Source organism: Saccoglossus kowalevskii, chromosome 1, assembly GCF_978046115.1.
Source record: "Saccoglossus kowalevskii chromosome 1, keSacKowa6.1, whole genome shotgun sequence".
In the NCBI taxonomy this organism is placed as follows: domain Eukaryota; kingdom Metazoa; phylum Hemichordata; class Enteropneusta; family Harrimaniidae; genus Saccoglossus; species Saccoglossus kowalevskii.
This window is the reverse complement of record NC_140641.1, coordinates 17,501,490-17,524,289: the sequence shown is the minus strand read 5'-3', so window position 1 is coordinate 17,524,289 and position 22,800 is coordinate 17,501,490. Positions and strand designations below refer to the sequence as shown.

Sequence of the window (22,800 nt, the reverse complement as noted above, 5' to 3'; positions counted from 1 at the left end):
TCACATATACCCTCAATATAACTTGGTACTTGGGTCAGAATGGTCTGACTGAAATTTCCAGTCTTCTGTAGTAAGACAAATATTAAGAACATAGACAAGGGCGGATAGAAAATTACATCATTGTCAAGGCGCATATCGAATTTTCCCGTATATTAGGTTACGTATTTTTTTTTTTTTTTTTTTGGAAATAAAAACGCAAAATCGATCTAACGAATTGGTTGGCATTACAGTTTTGGTCACTGCAATATGCTTACTGGGACAATGTTTCTAAACAGCGCCGACTTGTGGCGAGTCGTTATACACGGTGAACAGTATCAGTATCGTATACCTTTAAAGAGTATATCATATCGCACGTTTTGTTTCCTTTAACATTTACATATCGATATACAGACAATTTAAGATTGAGTAATATATAACAATATTTCAGTCCCCCAATTTACAGTGTTGCGAGGTGCACAGAGAATCAGAATTCAGTCCCATTATGCAAATGACCCGAGGAATGTCACAGTGGGGGTGGGGTCATCGCAAAGCATGTCGGGAGAATCGAGACGAAGGCACCCTTTCCGATCGTCGAATCGCGACGCTTTACTGTACTTTGAACACGGGATTTCACACTGTTTCCATGGGAATGACACCGAATTAGGAATTTCATAGGAAATATTGATATTTTATAATTTCTCGGATGCGCAGATCAATCATGGTATGACCGAAGAAACGCGGGAAAACCGATCTAATCCGCGGACTCCGAGTGTGTGTGTTTATCTACTACTTTGGGTTATATTTGCCGTGCACAGTCTACCGTACCCCGCCAGTGAGTGTGCTAAATACGGAAACCAAACCGAAATCACATTGTAGCTGCGAGTCGGAAGGAGCTTTATTCCTAGTGTATGATACCTGACAATGATGTGTGACGTTATGCCAACAATTTCGGAAGACTCCGCTTGCCAGCGGGAATCGCAGTGCAGTGACAGTGAGACGAACTTTGAGCAGCTCATGGTGAATATGCTCGATGAACGGGATAAGTTGATGGAATCATTGCGGGAGACCCAAGAGACATTAGCAGATACCCAAGAAAGAATGCAAGAACTTGACAGGGAACGTGAGTCGCTCCAAAAACAGATAGGCAGTAATCTTCCCCAGGTAGGTCCCTCTCTCGATAAACCCAATTCTTACGGCGATTGCCGTACGGTATAAATCATCGATTCCCTTCGTTCCGGACTGTGGCCCCCTTATTGATGTCATTCGCTGAGCTCGCGGTCAGCCATCTTGGAAGCTTGCAGAAGCAAATAGGCCTCCACGTTCGGATATTGGCTTTTGATGTGGAATAGTCGGTGTGCCCTGTACTCCAGTTCGCTCGTAATATCCACAGACCCGTCAATCATGCGCCTGTGTTGTGGACGTCCGTAGGACAAAAAAAATGGTGTCAGTTCGGTTTTCTCGGCGATCGAAGGGGGGCGTTCTTACACATTACAATGACAATAAGAAATCCAGTCTTATAACTGTGATATCCGTGTTGAAATTCCATTCAGTCACTCGTATTATCGTACACATACTCGTACTATATTTAAATGAATAAGACTGAATGATTTTGCTTTATTCCAAATCATAAACGAATCAGAGCGACCCACTGCACATACAAACCATTAGGTATTTTGGTAATTACCTTACAATAGTGATTAAATAACACAATGAAAGTAAATGAACACACACAATTTATGTATTTAGAATTCATAAACTGTGTGTTTAATTTCTCATATATTTCATATAAACAATTTGTCTGGTTCCATTTACAAATACACAACAGCCTTTTTACACACATGAGAAATGCCAGAATGCATCTTTTACATCAGCATAATTTATTTAGTATAACCTTGGAAATTCTTACTGTAAAAAAAAAAAAAAGAGGGGGTTATTCAAGGATTGGTTTACTGTAACCAAACTATGGTGAGACCTCCACCTTCACCACCACTAGTACCACTACCACCAAATGGATACATGTCAATTTCTGAAATAATGCCAGCCGAGAGGTTTATACTTTCCGTCTCCCATGGATTTGATAGGATTAGCCCCAGAGACACCTACATATCAATGAAACCACAGTATCCTATTTCGTCTAAAGCCTTGGCTCATGCCATTCTTGTTGAAGGTTGTGTAATATAAATAATGACATTTCAGGAAGGTTATATGGCTCTATAATAGGGATGGAATTTGGCGCAAGGTTATATGTGTACATGTATATGTTTTATCAGTGAATATATTTTTCTGGTGTTGTCTCTGAAAAAAAAAATGAAAGGAAAAGGGAATAGTATAGTTTTATTTTTTTGAACATTTCGGATTTTTCTATTACTTTCTCTGGGAGAGTGTAATTAAGATCGACCTTGATGTCTGTCTTTAGACAAAATGTCAAGTTCATTATCAGCTACACTGCAGGTTCATTTATTGTAACACTTTAAGTTGAAGTACTCTATCAAGTAAAGCGTTGATCTTTGTATCAAATGATTGAATTAATGTTTCCACACTACTAAAGTTATCAGTGAATCTGCTGGGTTGGCCTGACATGATGTGATGTCACATTTCATTAATTTTTGCTGAAAAAATGTTATCAGTGTTTTGTATGGAATTTATTTTCACTAATTTTTGATGAATGTAAAATATATGAAAAGGGGTATATTTGCTGGATTTTATTTTCACTGAATGATCCCTTTAGGTAAAATAGAAAAAAAAATCTAAGCAAAAGTTAAATATTTTACAGTACTGGGTTCAGTTTATTTTTGGCCTGAATCAGTCTGGATGGACAATTTGGGGACCTTGAATCTGTTCCTGCCAATTAACGACCTGAACGTCATCATGCAGGAGTTTAAGGAAAAAGCACACTTGTGATAAACAGGATTATGACAAACATAACTTCTTCCATCTCCTTTCCCATTTCATCAACTATAACAATATTAATAATTCTTGGTTAAACATGAAGAGGATTATAATTTTTAATGACAAATCTGTTTTTAATTTAATTCAGGACTAGTTTACATGGAATAAGTAAAAAAAACTGATGTCAAAGTTTTTTTTTTTACATATAGCAGCGCATTTTGGCAGCCATTTTGGATTGAGAAATCAGGTCAATATTAGGGTATATATATATTAGCTGTCAAAGGACAGGGAGAGCTGTCAATCACCCAATCACTCATGGGTTACATTATGGAACCATGTGGATATCATTGTTTATGTTATTTACACAATTAATTAATTTATATCATTTGTATCCCACTGTCATTTTAATCAAGTAAGTAAATCTGGTTGAGATTTAGACTTAACTGTTTTTCTGTATGAAAGGTTGTGTCAAGAAATAAAAAAAAAAACAGCAAACAAAAAAATAGGGGTACCCAAACTTGTTTCCGTGGAAACAGTGACATTAATAGTACAATTTTGATGTCTTATGTATAAAGCCCAACTCTGGCAGCCATTTTGAATTGGTCAAAATGCACAAAAATTAGGTTCATAATTCAAAAATTGGTTTTGGTTTTCCAATTTATTTCTTTGACTTACAGCCGATCATAAAGAATAACTAGAAGGCAAAAGTAAATAAAAGATAGAAGTGTGTCTATGGAATAAATCATATTTTAATGATCAGGCATCGGATAAATACTATTTTAGTTCATGCATGCTTCAATGAGAGATATCTCTTCAAATAGAAAAAATATAGTATGATAGTAACGTCCATGCTTTAAAAGTCCATATCTTGTGACCCAGTGGTTGTCCTTGGTACACTCTGCAGATGACTATTCTTTGAATTTTCAATTTAACTTGTTTTAGATCTGGGAAACTAGTTTAGCTTTTAATGCTCTTCTTTTGGTAGTGGTATTCCCTGAGCTTCAAATCACGAGTCTATGAGAGACATTTCTCGTATTTCATTTGTGATCTCCGTGACCTCACTAACTACTTTCTTACCGATTGTGTTTTTCAGTTTAACCACATTTTTTCACACCCGATTGAGTTCCATTTGAAGTCTCCTTTGTAACTGATATACCCCAAACATCACCTCACCCCCCACTCCCTCAAAATGCAAGAATTTACTGTAAACCGTTTTTTCCTCCTTTGTGACATGAATGGGGAAAGTATGGAATTTTTAACGGGTCACAGTGACTTTCAGAAAATTTCGTCCTGAACACACTTAGTCATGAAAATTTATAGCTGTAATCTGTAATTATCTTGAAATGAAAGATGGCGAACTGAGGGATTACATCGCTACAGCCTGTCCTAAGGCACCACGTAGCAAATGTTTGCATTTTGCATCAAAATATTTTAAATGTGTTGCATTTGTAGCATGGGACCCATATCGAAAATGACATTTCACATTGACTTTGAACGATTGTTAAATTATATAGAACCATATACTGTATGCGTTTTATTTGAGAGATAGGGAGAGGGAGAGTTGTCCCCAGTTATAAACCGTCTCCTCCCACTCACATCTCCATGTTTTTTTTCACCTTCAGGCTTGATAAATAACACAAGATCCAGATCCATAAAACAATTATGTTAAATTATGTGTTTGTAGACACAAACAGTTATTTCTAAATGCTTGGAATGTTGGTATTCAGGGGTTTTCATTGGACACTAATTGACTGGATTTGCATAACAATGAGTGACTTTGTCCCGATCGTCCTCCATTGTTTCTTTTCAGGATGAGGTCATGCCCTTTGTGTGTGCCAGGTCGTTAAACTGCTAGTACAATCTTCTTGTTGAGGCAAGGGGGAAGTACAAAGGTAGTTACGTCCCACAAGGTTAACTAAAGGAAACCAGTATATCTATGTGTTTTATTTGCGCAATGTTTCATGATGACTCAAGACTATTCTCTTATCAATCATTACTGTCGATTTAACATTTCCACTTACAGCTTAGTAAAAGTATTATAGATGTTGTAAAAACGCAGGTCACCTTGAAAAAAACTAGGACCAGCTGTGTGGTTTGAATTCCAAGATTAATGAATAATGTTTCCACTGCATCTGACCTTAAGTATACAGCCAGTACGTGGTGACTGCATCCAACCAAGCGCATATCGCTCACACCAGATTCTCGTTGTGTGAAGGAATTTTTCAGTACAAATTAACCCTATTCAGAAGTAATTTGGTGACAACTTGTGGCAAAGTGCATGTCAAGTGGTTGCAGTAATTTATGGTCTGTGTTGGTGTGAGTTGCAACATACAACATAGCCCACCTGTCTTCAGGGCTGATTTGTTAAACAAACTATGTTCAGTCTTTCTTTTTTGTTTCTAATGATTTATGCAGCTGATCGCAGTAAGTCACCATCAAAATGAGCCACACTGGTACTGTGGTCATTTGACCTTGACCTCATATTTTTTTAACCTATTTACCTGGTTACTATTTTTTTGGACTGTCCATTTCCTGTGTTCTCGTGGTTTTTTATGTATATTTTTTTTTTTTTTAGATATTTGAGACTAATTTCTGTTCTGTATGTTTTACTTTTCTCAAGATTTTTGTTGGATTGTGTTGTCAACAGAGGTTGACGAGTCTTACAAATGTCTATAGTCAGATATTTTGCTGGTTTATCTTCTGGTCAGTAGAACCACAAGTCTTGTTAAAGGGTTAAAAACTAATTGATGCATGATCCTAGTATTCATATGTTACTGACAATGAAATTGAAATTCTTGTCATAAAAATCCAACCATTATTGATTTAAATGCTACTTTCTGGTTGTCATGTTGTATCCTGACGATCATACTGAAATTAAAAGAGCATGTAGTCGATCTTTTGTGATGCCCCTTAACGAAGGAGATGAGTGTGTTCAAATCTTTCTATAATATTGAAGTGGTTGTAAGTGAGCATTATTTGGGGGGGGGTGTGTTTAGTGGAGGGGTGAGAGGTTTCCTGGGCTTCTGCAAAGGATGAAATAGTTTTTTTCTCAGTCAATTTCAAACTTTGACTTTACAAATAAGGAGAAATTACAAATTTGTCAGATTTGTGTTGGAAATTGGACCATGTTACCTTAACCAGTTTATATTGCGTGTTTTTCTGATATTTAATTTACATTTCTGTGGATCATGCCATGTTTTTAAATGATAACCATTTTAGCAGATCATTTCATGGTTTGAAATTGATCATTGGCAGCGAAAGTGACACAATTTATTAGAGTCAAATAAAAATGAAATTGGTGATTGTAACTGATGAAAAGTTAGCGGAAACCCAGGGCTCCATACACATGTTTGTCCTGATCTCAGTCAGCATTTGACTACAATGCGGAAGGTATATTCTGATTGTAAATGACCACTAACTTTTCTGCCTCAGTGACCACATCTTTTGATAAAAAAAATACATGACTTGAGTCAACAAGGATGGTTCTTATCATTCTTGTGTCTGTGTAGGAATAATACCCAAGAGATCTATTTTTTCCCAGATAATGGTATTGAAGTGTAAAGTAATATGACTATTTGTACGCTTGTGTCCCTCTCCTTGGAGTGTTAACGTACTTAGTATACAGTTACATCTCGATAGGTGACTCAAGCTCTATGCAGAATTGTTTCAAAAGTGGCTTAACTTGAGAGTCATTATGCCGACACAACGAACGTGTTTGTTATTTGGCTGACCTTAACTGGTAGGGTCACTCCGCTTGGAGCTTTTACCCAAATATGCGTGGATGGTAGTACAAGTCCACCAGCTATTTTTTTCTTTTTTTTTTTTTTTTTTTGCTTCTGTACCAGATAAGAGTTTGTAATAAGCAGATCAAATTACAAAAGGCTGCCATATTGTATAGTCTTGCCCCACTCCATGCCTCTGTTAGTTAAGTAGTGTGTTTCTTATATTGAGATTTTGAATCCACAACTAAACTTGAAGGACAAGTCACTTAAGTATCGACTGTCGTAACTCCCAAGCCTTTAAAGTCAGTCTTTTAAACCGTTTTATATCTCATGACTGTTTATAGACATGTCTGGTACGTATTTCCTGTTCGACGTAAAATACATACAACATCAAAATTAAGTGGCAGTGAAGAAGTAGGGGTGCATGACATTAAAACAAATCATATTAAATCTATTGATCGAACTAGTTTTATTATGTCTCTCATTTTTCTGTTTTTATGCTGAAAAATGGTCCCGAACAGCACGAGGCAGCATTTGTGTTCAAGAATGTGGCCCGGTTTGCCATCTGACAACCTGCAGGAACATGTTTGCTAAAAATAATTTGTCAAAAGAACAGGAAAAACCGCAGTACAATAACAGGGTGGAAATTAGGTCACTGTTTTGCACTTTGACTCAGTTCTATAAAAAAATGCTTGTATTGATGTTGGATTGGCCATATAAGCAGGACAGTTATAAATAATTCTTTGATAAGCATCGCTCTTATTAAAAACAAATGATCAAACGTAATTGAAAAGCTGAAATTATTGAAATAGACGTGCTCAAGATCATGTACGCACAAGTGATATTTTGTGATGGCCTGCGTGAACGTGTGTTGGAGTTTGACCCCCTCCCATTTCCCCATGTTTGAATGGTTAATTATCCCACGCTAAATATTGTAACTGGAAGTGTATAATTGTTACTTGCCAGATTGCGTGTTACGGAAATACATGAATGTCTTCGGCAAACATAACGATGATTCAACTATACTAAAAAAAAAAATGTGTCATCGTTTTTATATCATGTCCTTCTAAAGCGAAGGTTATTTTATACATTTATATTTAATGAAGATTAGTTAATTAAAATACTTTATACACTGTTTAAAATAAAAAATAAAAGTGTTTGAATGCATAAGCGTGGCCTTCTCTGTTAATTTTTTTTTTTTTTTTTTTTTTTTTTTTTTAAATGTTGCCCTTATTATCAAATACTGGAAAGTTCAGATGTCATTCAATCAGGGTTGATTTTTATTAATTTTTTATTTAAATACCAAATATGGATTGACCAGTTCATCTTTGATGTTAAGTAAATGTTAGTGAAATTGACTTCATGAATTTATTTGTATGAGACATATTTCACTTTGGGTTATATTTATAGCCATTATTACAAGTATGAATCATGCCTTTTGTATATTTTTTTGAAAAGTGACATTAGTGTTATTACGCTGACATATATGCCACCAGACTGTCTTTGTTGTAAATCATGGAAATTACACTTACATGTCTGAATTATTATTACAAAATATTAATCTGTAGTATTTATATATTCTTTTATGGAATAACCTTATGCCATCTCTCAAAAGATGATGAAATATCCTGACTATAGAAACTGAATGGTAATGCACATATATATACTGTGGAATACTTTATTTTCGCTGGAATTAATTTTTGCTGAAAAGGCTTTTTGGGCGTTTTGTATGGAATTTATTTTCACAGATTTTTGATTTTTTGAGTTTAATGTGAAATATAGGAAAAAAAATATATTTGCTGGATTTTATTTTCACGGAATCATCCCTTCAGCGAAAATAGCGAAAATAAATTCCAAGCGAAAATACAGTATTCTACAGTATACATTTTAGTTTATACTCTGACCATTTGGTACATTGCTATTTGTAGTGTAACTTATACCACTTCCTTTGGTTCAAACCATTTTGACATTTCCAGAAGACCTTTTTTTTGAAGACCATAATTTTTCTGCAACATTTTGCAAATTTTTATGTAACTTTCAAATGTTAATCAAATAGACATAATTTCCTATACAGTCTTTGTCATAAATTCTGAAATGAAAAAAATGTATTTATTCAGTAGAACGTGATGAAAGTGTTCAAGGGGTTAGTAGTCTTACTTATTGTGACCAGTATATACTCTCTAAAATAAAATACCTAAGCATTTTTTTTTATAGAACTTGAGTTAAAATGGAGGTTGTGCTCTCCACACCGCTGAAGGTAATACATAGAATGAATAAGGGTGAAGGTGACACCCCCCACCCCCACCCCCCTGCACACACATTCAATCAAATGACATGGTCCGGATTTTCCCTCTTTTTTTTGATTTTTTTTTTTTTTACTCACCACTGATATGCATTTGTCAAAAATAAAATTTATACTGTAAAATATTTTATTTTAAAAAAGAAAAGACTATTTGGATTTTTTGTATGAAGTTTATTTTCACTAATTCAGCCCTTCAGTGGAAATAGCAAAACTAAAATCCAACTGAAAATCAACTACTTTACATTACATTGTATGTGTAGGGATTTGATGCTGTATTAAACAAAAGCTAGATAAATATTATTATTATAAAATTTGGGAAAGAATCTAGCTTACGGCGTTGAGAAATCAAGGGTAGCGATAGCCAGTATTAAATGTTTCTAATCTCCAGTATGCAGCTGATATTAATGATACGGAAAGACTAACTTTGACTGTGACCAGTATACAGTGAGGCACATACTCCATGTGTTGATATGGGGGAGCATGCTAAGCTGATAGTTAGCTCCATATCAGGTAAAAGAATGCGAGAAGGTCAAAGTAACAGAACTGTTTGTACTAGGTCTCTAACACTGGCATCTGATGGATAAATAGCTACCATATGTGATATGGAGTTAAAATACCAACAGTGTGAACGAGACTAGTGATCAGTTTCAGATCATTTATTAGTTGTCCAATTTCATCGGACAGCTGGAAGGTACTTGTCTGTAGGTATGTGCACGTACATGCTCACTATTAATCACATTCACCTGAACGGAAGTAACTGACCTGCGGGTTAATTTTAGATAAATGCGCTACACGATTAGTTTTTACACAACTCATGAATACTAATAAGCTAATTTGCATCTTGATGATTTTGTTCCACCTGACAGCCAATCAATTGTATCAACTATCCAGCCTTTAAATCTAGACTAAATGATTCAATGCAAATTATTAATTTGTTTGGAAAGACGGAAAAGACACCAGTTTTAATAATTAAAAAAAAAAAAATGTTTACGCTTCTGAGGAATGCAATTATTTCTACTAAACAAGTAGGTTGACACAATTATTTCAGGTTGATGATGTGAAAATTATTTAACGATGTCAAAGTTAGATAATGAAGCTGCTCTGTTTCCTCCCTATTCACGATCAGCTGCCTTATCTAACCATGCCTGATGCGAAGCAGCATTTGCCAACTTGGACAGGATGGAATCGTTTTACTTTCATACTGATTACATCATTGTATCATAATCACGACTAAAATATCACATATTTAAGATATTGCGGCTTTGTTTGCTCTTCCCAGTAAGGTTGCTATCCTACCGTATATGGGTATGAAATTTGCATATATACCACTCTGAGGTCTTAATAGTTTCGTATTAGATGATTGACAATTTGATTGGATAGTTTTAAACTGTAGGTGCTTTTGAAATAACCCAGGAATATAACTTGATTATACTCGATTGTCTAACAACAATTTTGTTCGCTTTATCTCGTTCACTATTTGCCCTCAGTTATTTTTTTTTTAATAAATGTGTTGGATTCCTGGATATATAATGCCCCGCATGGAAACTTCGTTAACCTTTTTTTTTTGGCATCTCAGGATTGTATATACTGTAAAGGGGGTAATTATTCACTGGGTTTTAAATTAGCTTATTTCGCTGACTGGAAAATGTGCTAAATTAAAACCCAGTGAATATGTAAAATTTAGCATAGAACACATTATCTAAATGACGAAACCGTGAATTTAAAACCCACTGAATATGCCTGAAATGGTAAATCAGTGAAATTTAAACCCAGTGAAAATTAGTCATTTTACAGTATTAGAATTTCAATTTCTTGATATTTGTGTTTTCTTCCTCGTATCAATTTTGTCTTCCATCTTTATTTGAAAATATCATTTGAATAAATTGGGTTTTGATTATTTTCCTGGCCAGTCTGATTGTATTTATACAGGTTCGTCGAATAGAAACCCTCTATTATAAACTAAAAAAAGAGTATGTGTTTTTATCTGAGATATATCAAACTTTCATATGGAGTATTTCACATTTTTTAGCTTCGCTGTCGACTTTGTCGAGCGGAGCTTATCATGTGATTGTCCGTCGTCCGTCGTCGTCAGTGTCAATGTTTACTTTTTCGACTTCTTCTTGAAAACTACAAGCCTTAATGCTTTGATACTTGGTGTATATGTACCTTGGGTAGACCTCTCTTAGATTTGTTCATTTCATAATTTTGGTGAATATTTGTGTCATTTTTGGTAAAAAGTGATATTTTTGACTTCTTGTTGAAAACCACAAGTCCAATTGCTTTGATATTACGTATATAGGTACTACATGTGGACCTCTCTCAGATTTGTTCATTTTGTGATGATATCTTTAATTCTTTAATTTTAGTGAATATTTTTGTCATTTTTGGTAAAAGTGATATTTTCGACTTGTTAAAAATCGCAAGTCCAATTGCTTTTATATTACATATATAGGTACTACATGTGGACCTCTTTCAGATTTGTTAATTTCGTTGTGAAATCTTCAATTATTTAATTTTGATGATTATTTTTGTCATTTTTGGTGAAAAGTGATATTTTTGACTTCTTGTTAAAAATCGCAAGTCCAATTGCTTTGATATTACATATATATGTACTACGTGTGGACTTCTTTCAGATTTGTCCCGTTGCTTTTTATATATATATTGTTCATTTTCTAATGATATCTTCAGTTCGTTAATTGCCATGTGCATTGCTAACAGCGGAGCTATCTCAGCCGACAGGCTGCTTGTTTTTAATAAAGATGACATCGCTATTGGTTGGTTAAGTGCCATCAATAGAAAAAGGACGTTGACCTTTCTGACAGCATCGTTTGATACTACTCTTGTTTCCTTCCAAATCCAAAAAAAAAATCAAAAAAATCTCGGTGTTCATCTTTTTCAATTTCAAGTCATCCATCTTCAACAAAGCTTTAAACAAATCCTTCAGTATCCCGGCGGAGAATTTACATAGGTGTCTATTTCAGGCCAGGAATAAATTCAATTTCTCCTACAGTCAGACAAAGCGTCTCCTCTCGTTGAAATTGTGTCTCCATTTCCTAGCGTTGCGGAGAAGGATTGGGAAGAGCTGTTAATTAATTTAATTAATTTGCAAGTATATTTTACATTTTGATTACGTGTGAATTAGATTGTATGTCATTACATGTACATGGGCGTCATTGTCATGCTCTGTTACGTATATACATATACATGTACCTCAATTTCTTTACCGTCAGTTTTACTACCACATATATTGGTTTATTTTAAATTTCCTGTTCTAAGTTGTCTCTTTGGTAATGTTGGTGGAACACATGTATTAGACCATGTGTTATATCTATTTATTTTTCTTCCATATTTCTTCGTCTCTGTACTTTTAGGTTTTCAAGCTAATTTTATGACCTCACTGGTGTGGTTCTAGGTTTCTATTTTCTCTAATTTTTTAACACAAATTTAAATACTACATGTACCATGTGTATAATTAATGATTCCCCTTTTCTCTGCACAAAAAAAAACAAAAAAAACTACCGGTACTGACAATCAATAAAATATTAAATAAAATGTCAAGTTATTTTTATTTTAAACTCACTGGGGATGTCCTCATTTTTCATCTGTCCTCCCACTGATTTTTTCAAGATAATCAACATCATTGGCGCTGACAGCTAATGACATTGAAATGAAATTGATCGTCTTTAAATTAATATTTTACCCGGCTTGGCTGTTTATATTGTCTAACTACTATTCATCCACCCACTCGTCAATAGCTATATGGCTTTAATTTATACCTGTTACCCAGCGACAGCCCAAGTGATTATTGCAAGGTGACCTTTCGGTATTCTACACTTTGGTTTTACACTTGAAGGCTTAACCCAACGAACTGATGATTATGAAGATTATTTAAAAAAAAAATGAAGAGAGTAATGTTCAAATCTATCTGTTCAATCTTAATCTTTTCATCACCAGTTCCCTCTTTTCGTCACAAAATCGTCTTGTTTGTAGTCTGCACTTTCCTTCAGAAGATTGGGACCAAAATAGCCCAATTTTTTTGAGTAAAAACCGAAAATTTACTCAAATTTATTCTGTTGGCTCCAAAATTACAGTTCAATTCCAGAAATATTGAAGAATATGAAAAAAAATGTGTAGACAAATTTGGGCTAGATAGTCAGGTGGTGAGAAGGTTAAAGTAACGTGTGCTTGTGGCTGTTCGAAAATTTCTAGCCTGATTTTTCAGTCACTAGATCACGCGGTATTGCCTTCTGAAATAAAGCTCTAGAATATTAATAGGTCAAAGGTCAAATTGACAAGGTGATAATATGCAGGAGGCTATTGATTCAGATTTGTGATATGCCGGCAGCCAATGAGATTATTTGTACTAGTCAGGGTTAAATATCTGTTTGATAGCACAAAATAGATCTTTGAGGTTTTGTCTCTCTTTATCTCAAATGTGTTCCATCTGTGATCATTTAAATATTTCATCCAAGTGTCTTTGGTAGGGTTAGGACTTGTCTGTTTTTGTCTGTGCCATCAGAGTTAACAACCACATCCATCCAAGACTTCTCTGTTCTCCATGTTTTCTACAATCCAAACCTTTAGTTTAACACATTGATCTGCACAAATTGCAGTTACCCTGTGTGCAAAAAAAAAAAAAAATTCTATCAACAATATACATGTACAACTCTGTGGTGAGTTTTTCTATTTAGCGTTATAAGCAACTTTGTCCTTTATTTTTTTCTGGGGGTGGGGGTGGGGGGTGGGGTTCAAATACATGTATACCATTTTTACTCTATTAGTTGCACATGCACACTAGCATAAATTGGCCGTTAAATAAAGGTCTATAGTCAAAGTAAATCTGTCACTGCATCGCCATAATTTTGAGGTATTAACATGGGGTATCTGCATACCATATTAGGAATTGAAATACGTGGTATTTTCAAAATGTCGGACGGCTTTGAAATCAAAGTTCATATTGAGAAAGTTAATCTTCAGCATTTTGCTCAATGCTGGGCTACCTATATCTGGCAATTAGTTCCCAAATATGAATAATAATGCTTTTACGAGGATACCGCTCAGACAATATGCGGTCTCATCGACCTCCGCTACGCGTCGGTTGATACTTCTGCTGTACTTTCTTCATGCATACTTCGTGTTATTCTTGTAATAACATAGAACACTTTTTTGGGGTACTGTAGAATACTTTATTTTCGCTATTTTCGCTGAAAGAATGATTCCGTGAAAATAAAATCCAGCGAATATACTTTTTTTTCTATATTTCACATTAAACTCATCAAAAATCAGTGAAAATAAATTCCATACAAAACGCCAAAAAAGCCTTTTCAGTGAAAATTAATTCCAGCGAAAATAAAGTATTCCACAGTATTTGAAACCAAAAATTGTCATTCCAACTCAGCAGCCAATCAGCGACGACCTTAGATGACAATTTCGATTTAGTGTTCGCAGTGTTATGTTTACTATATGTACTTGGACCATCACAGCCACCATACCGTTATTGCTGTTGTCTATTTTCTTTCATTTGATCTTATTTCAACTAAATTCAGCGTATATAAAAAAATAAAACATGGCTGTGTTTGCCGCCTTTCTGTACTCTTAGATCATTCCGAAAGCTTTATCTGGGTCTTTGAACATTTATGTGAAATATTGTCATGAATATATATGCAAATTAAGGAGAATACTAAGAAACAATCAAATTTGGAAACTGAACAATAATCAACATTCAAACACCCTTAAAATTGTTGAAATTGTTTCACCTCAAACTTGCAAACAATAATGATCTCAAAGTGCAATGTTAACGGCACTTGCCAAGCAAAGATCTGGTACTTCATGATCACATGGTTTCTCAATTGCCATTTATTATTAATTACAAACATGAAAGGCCTTCATTATTAGAACTGTTGCCAAGAGAGCACGAAGGGTTTCCTGTTTGCAAATTCTTTTTCTAAGAGTATCTGGTTTAAATATTATCAATCATATAAGCTCACATCTGCTGGTTAATTGATAGATCCTAATTTGCATTTTCTCTACTTTGAAATGATTCTCTTGGGTCTCAATTATATGATGCATTATGCAAACTTTTTTTCTTCCTTTTTACTACATGTAAATTCAAGGTCATTGCCAATTGTAACCCTTACATCCTTGGATTGTTGGACCTTCTCTGTATGGTGTCTTTGAAATGATAACGTTCATGGTTTCCTCTGTTTTCTGTCAGTGCCATTTTCCTATATGTAAAGAATGTAGTCCCAATATCTGATAGGTGTGAACTGATGATTGTGATACAGATTAGAAAATTAAGAGTACAGTAACCATGGTAACTTGCAAACCTGCCCACTATTCTTAAATATAGTTACTGCACATGTCAGAATATTTTATTTAACACTGTAAGTCTATGCATTAAATCTCACAAAATCCCACATGGGTCTATCCACTGAATTCATTGAATCCAATAATTGTCCATCCACCAGATATACCCAGATAGGGTATACATTGAATCCCATATGGGGCCATACGCAGAACCCCAGATGGGTCTTTCCATAGAATCACTGAATCCAATATAGCTCCATCTACTGAACTCACTGAATCCCCATATGGATCTTTTCATAAACTTCATTTGGGTCCATACAAACCTTACAAAATCTTATATAGGTCCATCCACTGAGCCTTACAGAATCCCACATGGGTCCATCCACTGAACCTTACAGAATCCCACATGGGTCTATCTTCTGAACCTTACAGAATCCCACATGGGTACATCCACTGAACCTTTCAGAATCCCACATACCGGTAGGTCCTTCCACTGAACCTTACAGAATCCCACAAGGGACCATCCACTGAACCTTACAGAATACCACATGGGTCCATCCACTAAACCTTACAGAATCCCACATGGGTCCATCCACTGAACCTTACAGAATCCCACATGGGTCCATTCACTGAACCTTACAGAATCCCACATGGGTCCATTCACTGAACCTTTCAGAATCCCACATAGGTCCATCCACTGAACCTTTCAGAATCCCACATAGGTCCTTCCACTGAACCTTGCAGAATCCCACATGGGTCCATCCACTGAATCTTACAGAATCCCACATGGGTCCATCCACTGAACCTTACAGAATCCCACATGGATCCATCCACTGAACCTTACAGAATCCCACATGGGTCCATCCACTGAACCTTACAGAATCCCACATGGGTCCATCCACTGAACCTTACAGAATTCCACATGGGTCCATCCACTGAACCTTACAGAATCCCTTAGTCCATCCACTGAACCTTACAGAATCCCTTATGGGTCCATCCACTGAACCTTACAGAATCCCACATGGGTCCATCCACTAAACCTTACAGAATCCCACATGGGTCCATCCACTGAACCTTACAGAATCCCACATGGGTCCATCCACTGAACCTTACAGAATCCCACATGGGTCCATCCACTGAACCTTACAGAATCCCTCATGGGTCCATCCACTGAACCTTACAGAATCCCACATGGGTCCATCCACTGAACCTTACAGAATCCCCCATGGGTCCATTCACTGAACCTTACAGAATCCCTCATGGGTCCCACCTTATCTTCTATATATCCAGTTTACTATTTTCTCAAGAGTCTTCAAATTCAGGAACATTGCATAATTTGTGGTGCATTTGAAACAAAATTTCACATAATTTGCTGTGACTCCTCAGCCTTAATAAATCCTATTATCACTGACCGATGAAAATGTGTCTCTTGAGAACTCAGAGCGATTTACAGTACTGTAAGTTCCGCAAACACACTCGTTTATTCTAGTACCCTTATATTAATGACTATATCTGCATATTTATTCTTAGACCATTGTTATTCACTGGTGTATATAGACAACAGCCCAGTCATTTATTTTTACAGGATGTTTTAAAATAAGTTGTTCTAAAAAGTAATTTTGTTGACCAAAATTTTGAAATAATTTGAATTTTGTTGTTACAATTGCTCTTGCATTTACAATTAACCAACTCTAATTTTTATGGTTTTTAAATTTTAAAATTATTCAATGTTTTTTAATTAGAGTGAACAACAGTAACATCGAGCCATTATTTTATGTTTTATGAATATAAATTTGTATCAATCAAAATGGCTGTCAGATTTCAAATTGACCAATTCAAAAATGGTGTCACATTGTTGTGAATTCTAGTGAATGTCCAATCAGCAAACGGTTTAATTTGAATGAGTGGTCATTGTTGCTATGTCTTGTGAAGGCGTGTGTGCACATTATGGGCATAGGACATTGTTGAGCTCCTGAGCCAATCACTACCACTATCACCTTTAAAAATTTGAGTTTAATGAAGCTGATGATCAGTATTTACGAATTTTTATAATGTTTTCTGCCTTTCATTTGCAAACTAACTTTAATGACCGATCCACCAAGTAGAGAGCATATTGGAAAATTATGTACCAGCCGTGTAGGTGTGTGATGACCTCTTTGTGACCTTAGGTCAAAGTTCATGCTTCAAGTAGCATACAAAGTAGGTGCCGATAAAATATGTCAAGTGATAATACATACTTTTATCATATGGTGAAGTGTATTTCACAAATTGCTGCAATTTTTTCAGTTCTTCATTATTTGGTTTTATATTTTATGAGAAATATTTAGATCAGTGGGGGAAATACGAGTTCAAAAAAATGTCAAAAATATACCTTTGGTTAGAAACATCATCCAAATGCAGTCTTCTTGGAATTTGATACGTTTTAGTGGTTGGATTGTGTTGACTGCCTTTCTTTGTTTTGTAGCTGTACTCCATTATAAATGCTTGACTGGAGGGAGGGTAAATGGTTCATCTAGCCTCGCTCATGCTGTTTTTTCTGAGGGGTATATCTTCCAGCAGCGTGTTGATATGTTTATACTTGGCATTGCATTCTCTGTATGGGTCCTGAAAGGCATAGCTCACTTTTACTAATTGGTATTGAACTTTTCTTTCATTCCTACCAGCTAGTATTTCAGTTTGTGTTACAGTGTATTGCTATTTCTGGCTCAGTCATGCGAGTGAGCTAATCCTGATAATCCTAACTATAACTCATTAGTAAGTATTTTAATCCAGTGTGTGTGAAATACAACTAGGGTGATTTTGAACATGACAAATAACACTAAATGCTCCTGGAAATCACTCTAATCCAGTTGCTTCAAAGACTTTGACTTCCTCTGTATAATCACAAAGCTGATCGTCTCTGGCTTAACCTTTTACGAACAGTTCCCTCTTTTCATCACAAAATAGTCCCGTTTATAGTCTGCAATTCCTATAGAAGATAGAGACAAAAATAGCCAAATTGTTTTCGTAAAAACTGAGAAGTGAATCAAATGAATGCTACAGTGACCTCAACATCCACTAATGACATCATCTGAATACTGCAGTGACCTCATCATCCACCAATGACATCATCTGAATACTGCAATGACCTCAACATCCATCAATGACACCATCTGAATACTGCAGTGATCTCAACATCCACCAATGATATCATCTGAATACTGCAGTGACCTCAACATCCACCAATGACATCATCTGAATACTACAGTGACCTCAATATCCATCAATAACATCAGCTAAAAACTGTAATGACCTCAACATCCACTAATGACATCATCTGAATACTGCATTGACCTCATCATCCACCAATGACATCATCTGAATACTGCAGTGACCTCATCGTCCACCAATGACATCATCTGAATACTGCAATGACATCATCTGAATACTGCAATGACCTCAACATCCATCAATGACACCATCTGAATACTGCAGTGATCTCAACATCTACCAATGATATCATCTGAATACTGTAGTGACCTCAACATCTACCAATGATATCATCTGAATACTACAGTGACCTCAATATCCATCAATAACATCAGCTAAAAACTGTGATGACCTCAACATCCACTATAAATGACATCATCTGAATACTTCAGTGACCTCATCATCCACCAATGACATCATCTGAATACTGCAATGACCTCAACATCCATCAATGACACCATCTGAATACTGCAGTGATCTCAACATCTACCAATGACATCATCTGAATACTGCAGTGACCTCAACATCCATCAATGACACCATCTGAATACTACAGTGACCTTGGCATTTACTAGTAACATGAATGTCTGATGTGCACCACAGCCATCACCATCATTTAATCACCAACAATGGCAGCAACATCCGAATAATCAACTCAATATGACGACATCCAGGTCAATAAGAGTAAGGATGGCAGAAATATAACTAACTTAAACTAAACTCTTCCCTCTAGCGATTTCTTGTTTTGATTGTCAGGAAATATAACTCAGATCGACAAGAGGATGCCTGTTTTATCCATAACTGTCAAAATACATCACCATAATTTCCATCAAACTAGAATTTTTATGAAAATAAATTAAACTTTTAAAATTGGTCTTTGATGCGTGAACGTCCCTTCGTTTACATTTTTATGAATCAATAAGGTTAGAATTTTTGCATTTTAATTAGAATCTTATTTTCATTGTAGTGCATTGTCAATTTGTAAATTTTAGTATTAAAGTTTGACTTCTCTCACTTATCACCTACAGCATTGCTTGCTCATAACTAATTCACCAACAATATTCATAATATTAGTAAAATCTATTGTTGCTATATTTTACTCTCAGCCCACGCTTTCTCCCCCACAAACCAATAAAGTGAAATTTTCTCTAAAAGTGCCTAAAAGAACTAATTAGAGTAACCTAACCTTTGTTAAACATTCCCCCTGCACATTTTTTCTTCTCAAGAAGCATTTTCATAAATCATAATTTCTACTGTTTTACTGTTGTTTATTTTACTTTTCCCAAATGACTAATAAATTTTCTGTCTCTTTAATTGCTATTTCATGACTGTCAAAGTGCGGTCTTTTCTGTGCCTTTCTTGACCTTAAAGATTCTGTAATTACATGCCATAATTATTTCTATCAAAATTGATGTTTTTGCACATTTTTATGTATTTTTATGTCATTTCTTTTGTTAATTTTGAACCACATGGACATAATTTCTCATCAACTACAGTTTTTGACCGAAATTTGCAGAAAATTTATAGAATAATTGTTTATTTTTTTGAAAATCATGAATATAATGAAGGTTTTTAAAGCATGTGCCAATGTACATGTAACTTTTTATTCTTGGCATATTATATAATATTAAAAGTGTGTATCCATCATGGAAAGATTGCACTTGTCATTCCTGTGCGTAATTGAAGCCTTGACTTTTTGGCAGTAAGCATTGTGCCGGTCACTTAATCATGCAATGTCAGATGGGTCATATTATTTATGTATGAGGTACAATGACACTGACTAGCTCCTTTCTCAGATAAGTATAATGAACATTTGTGTAGGGACTAGCTTTTTCCTCCACACCATTAAACCTAGTCTAATAACCTATATTAGATAGGTTGTATTTGTGCCAATTACACCTTCAATCGTCTCACGTGAAAACCCTCGAAATATATCAACGTGGGTTTTGGAAATTCTAGATGGCCCGTTTGATTAATAATGTGGGACAAATCATCAATTACTGCGTCTAAGTCTTTGTTACTGCTTGACCGTCATGAGACAGTGTTCCATTTCTTCTAAGATCTTTTGGTTTGAATAAATTATTACTGCGGCAAGGTGTCCAATTGAATTTGTTGATCATAGTCAGAGTGGCCACAAAACGCCTACATTTATATAACTACATGATTGATTATAGAGTCAATTCTAACCAATAATAAAAAAAACATTGATGATACTTGTATGAGCTGAGTGGTAAATTGTCATGGTCACATGGTGAGGCTCAACCAATTGGAAATGGTGTTCTTATCACACTCTGTGGACCACCTCACACCAGCCATGTCGTAAATTTTCATGGTATCTGAACCAATGGATCATTGTTTGTGGGTTAACGAGACTTAGTGCTAAACCTACCTGAGTGGGTAATAGTGCTTGCATGCAATATAGAACACTTTGACCTGCTTCTCTGAAACTGTTTACTGAGAATTGCTGTGAAAAGACTTTGGGATATTTATAATGTTGGTTGCTTTTTTTTTGCTGTGTTTATGTAAGAAATTTTTTTTTTTTTATTATTTCATACTAATTATTTCAGTGATTGCTAAAATAACTGGAGATTATTCCTGTCTAATGCTGGGTAAAGTTTCAGTTCAGCTGTTAATGATTGGCTTTTTCTCTTGTGTACCAATATATTATCAGCAATGATACTTTATAATTTGACTGATGACATTGTACGTACCGTATAGTGGATGAAAAAAAAAATCATGATCTTAAGCATTGAAGATTGCTGTGGATGAAATGATTAGCACTGGCTTGGTTGCTGCCAAATAATAAATAGTTTAACCAAGATAAAAAATATTTTATCACCAAGGGTAAAAAGTATCACTAACTTGGGTAAAAAATATCACTACCTAGAGTTAAACAATTCATCAATACCTGGGAGTAAAAAGATATTTCTACCTAGAATAAAAATATCACTACCTGAGTTTGAACAATTTATTAGCTCCGCTGTCGACTTTGTCGAGCGGAGCTTATCATATGAGTGATTGTCCGTCGTCCGTCATCGTCCGTGTCAATGTTTTACTTTTTCGACTTCTTCTTGAAAACTACAAGCCTGAATGCTTTGATACTTGGTGTATATGTACCTTGGGTAGACCTCTCTCAGATTTGTTCATTTCATGATGATATCTTTAATTCTCTAATTTTGGTGAATATTTTTGTCATTTTTAGTAAAAAGTGATATTTTCAACTTCTTGTAAAAAACCGCAAGTCCAATTGCTTTGATATTACATATATAGGTACTACATGTGGACCTCTCTCAGATTTGTTCATTTTGTAATGATATCTTTAATTCTCTAATTTTGGTGAATATTTTTGTAATTTTTGGTAAAAAGTGATATTTTCGACTTCTTGTTGAAAACCGCAAGTCCAATTGCTTTGATATTACATATATAGGTACTACATGTGGACCTCTCTCAGATTTGTTCATTTCATGATGATATCTTTAATTCTCTAATTTTGATGAATATTTTTGTAATTTTTGGTAAAAAGTGATATTTTCGACTTCTTGTTGATAACCGCAAGTCCAATTGCTTTGATATATTATACATATAGGTACTACATGTGGAGCTCTCTCAGATTTGTTCATTTTGTAATGATATCTTTAATTCTCTAATTTTGGTGAATATTTTTGTCATTTTTGGTAAAAAGTGATATTTTCGACTTCTTGTTGAAAACCGCAAGTCCAATTGCTTTGATATTACATATATAGGTACTACATGTGGACCTCTCTCAGATTTGTTCATTTCATGATGATATCTTTAATTCTCTAATTTTGATGAATATTTTTGTAATTTTTGGTAAAAAGTGATATTTTCGACTTCTTGTTGATAACCGCAAGTCCAATTGCTTTGATATATTATACATATAGGTACTACATGTGGACCTCTCTCAGATTTGTTCATTTTCTAATGATATCTTCTGTTCTTTAATTGCCATGTGCATTGCTAACAGCGGAGCTATCTCAGCCGACAGGCTGCTTGTTAATAATTGTGGTAAAAAAATATCGTCACTATCCAAGATAAAAAATATCAGAGCATAAACCAAATTAAAAATCATTATGACCAAAAATATGTCAATCCTGCATGTAAACTGTAAATTATTCAATGGCAATTGCATTCGTCTCTTTAAGAACCATATACCCATTGTGTGTAGAGTCATTGTAAAAGCAATACATGAATACTTTAATATTCATACTTAGGAACTTATTAACAAAATGTTATGACATTTACCGCTTGCAGTATATAATATTTGATAAGTTCTTTTATTAGATCAGCACATTCATATTTATTGCCACCGGAATGAAGTAATTTTCTTGTATC

General features: G+C 34.9%; 1 protein-coding gene across 4 annotated transcripts in view; it reads left to right on the top strand.

Annotated features, from left to right (window-relative positions):
* Window positions 1-526: 526 nt before the first annotated feature.
* The window catches only part of LOC100329039 (liprin alpha), a 144,786-nt gene continuing 122,512 nt past the window's right edge, over window positions 527-22,800 (top strand). The window contains exon 1 of one of the 4 annotated variants that reach the window (XM_085499732.1): window positions 527-1,140. In XM_085499732.1, the coding sequence (XP_085355858.1) occupies window positions 901-1,140 (240 nt within the window). In that variant the 5' untranslated portion in view covers window positions 527-900. The remainder of the gene's footprint in view (window positions 1,141-22,800) is intronic. The other 3 variants (XM_085499731.1, XM_085499730.1, XM_085499733.1) reach the window with 3 other exon arrangements.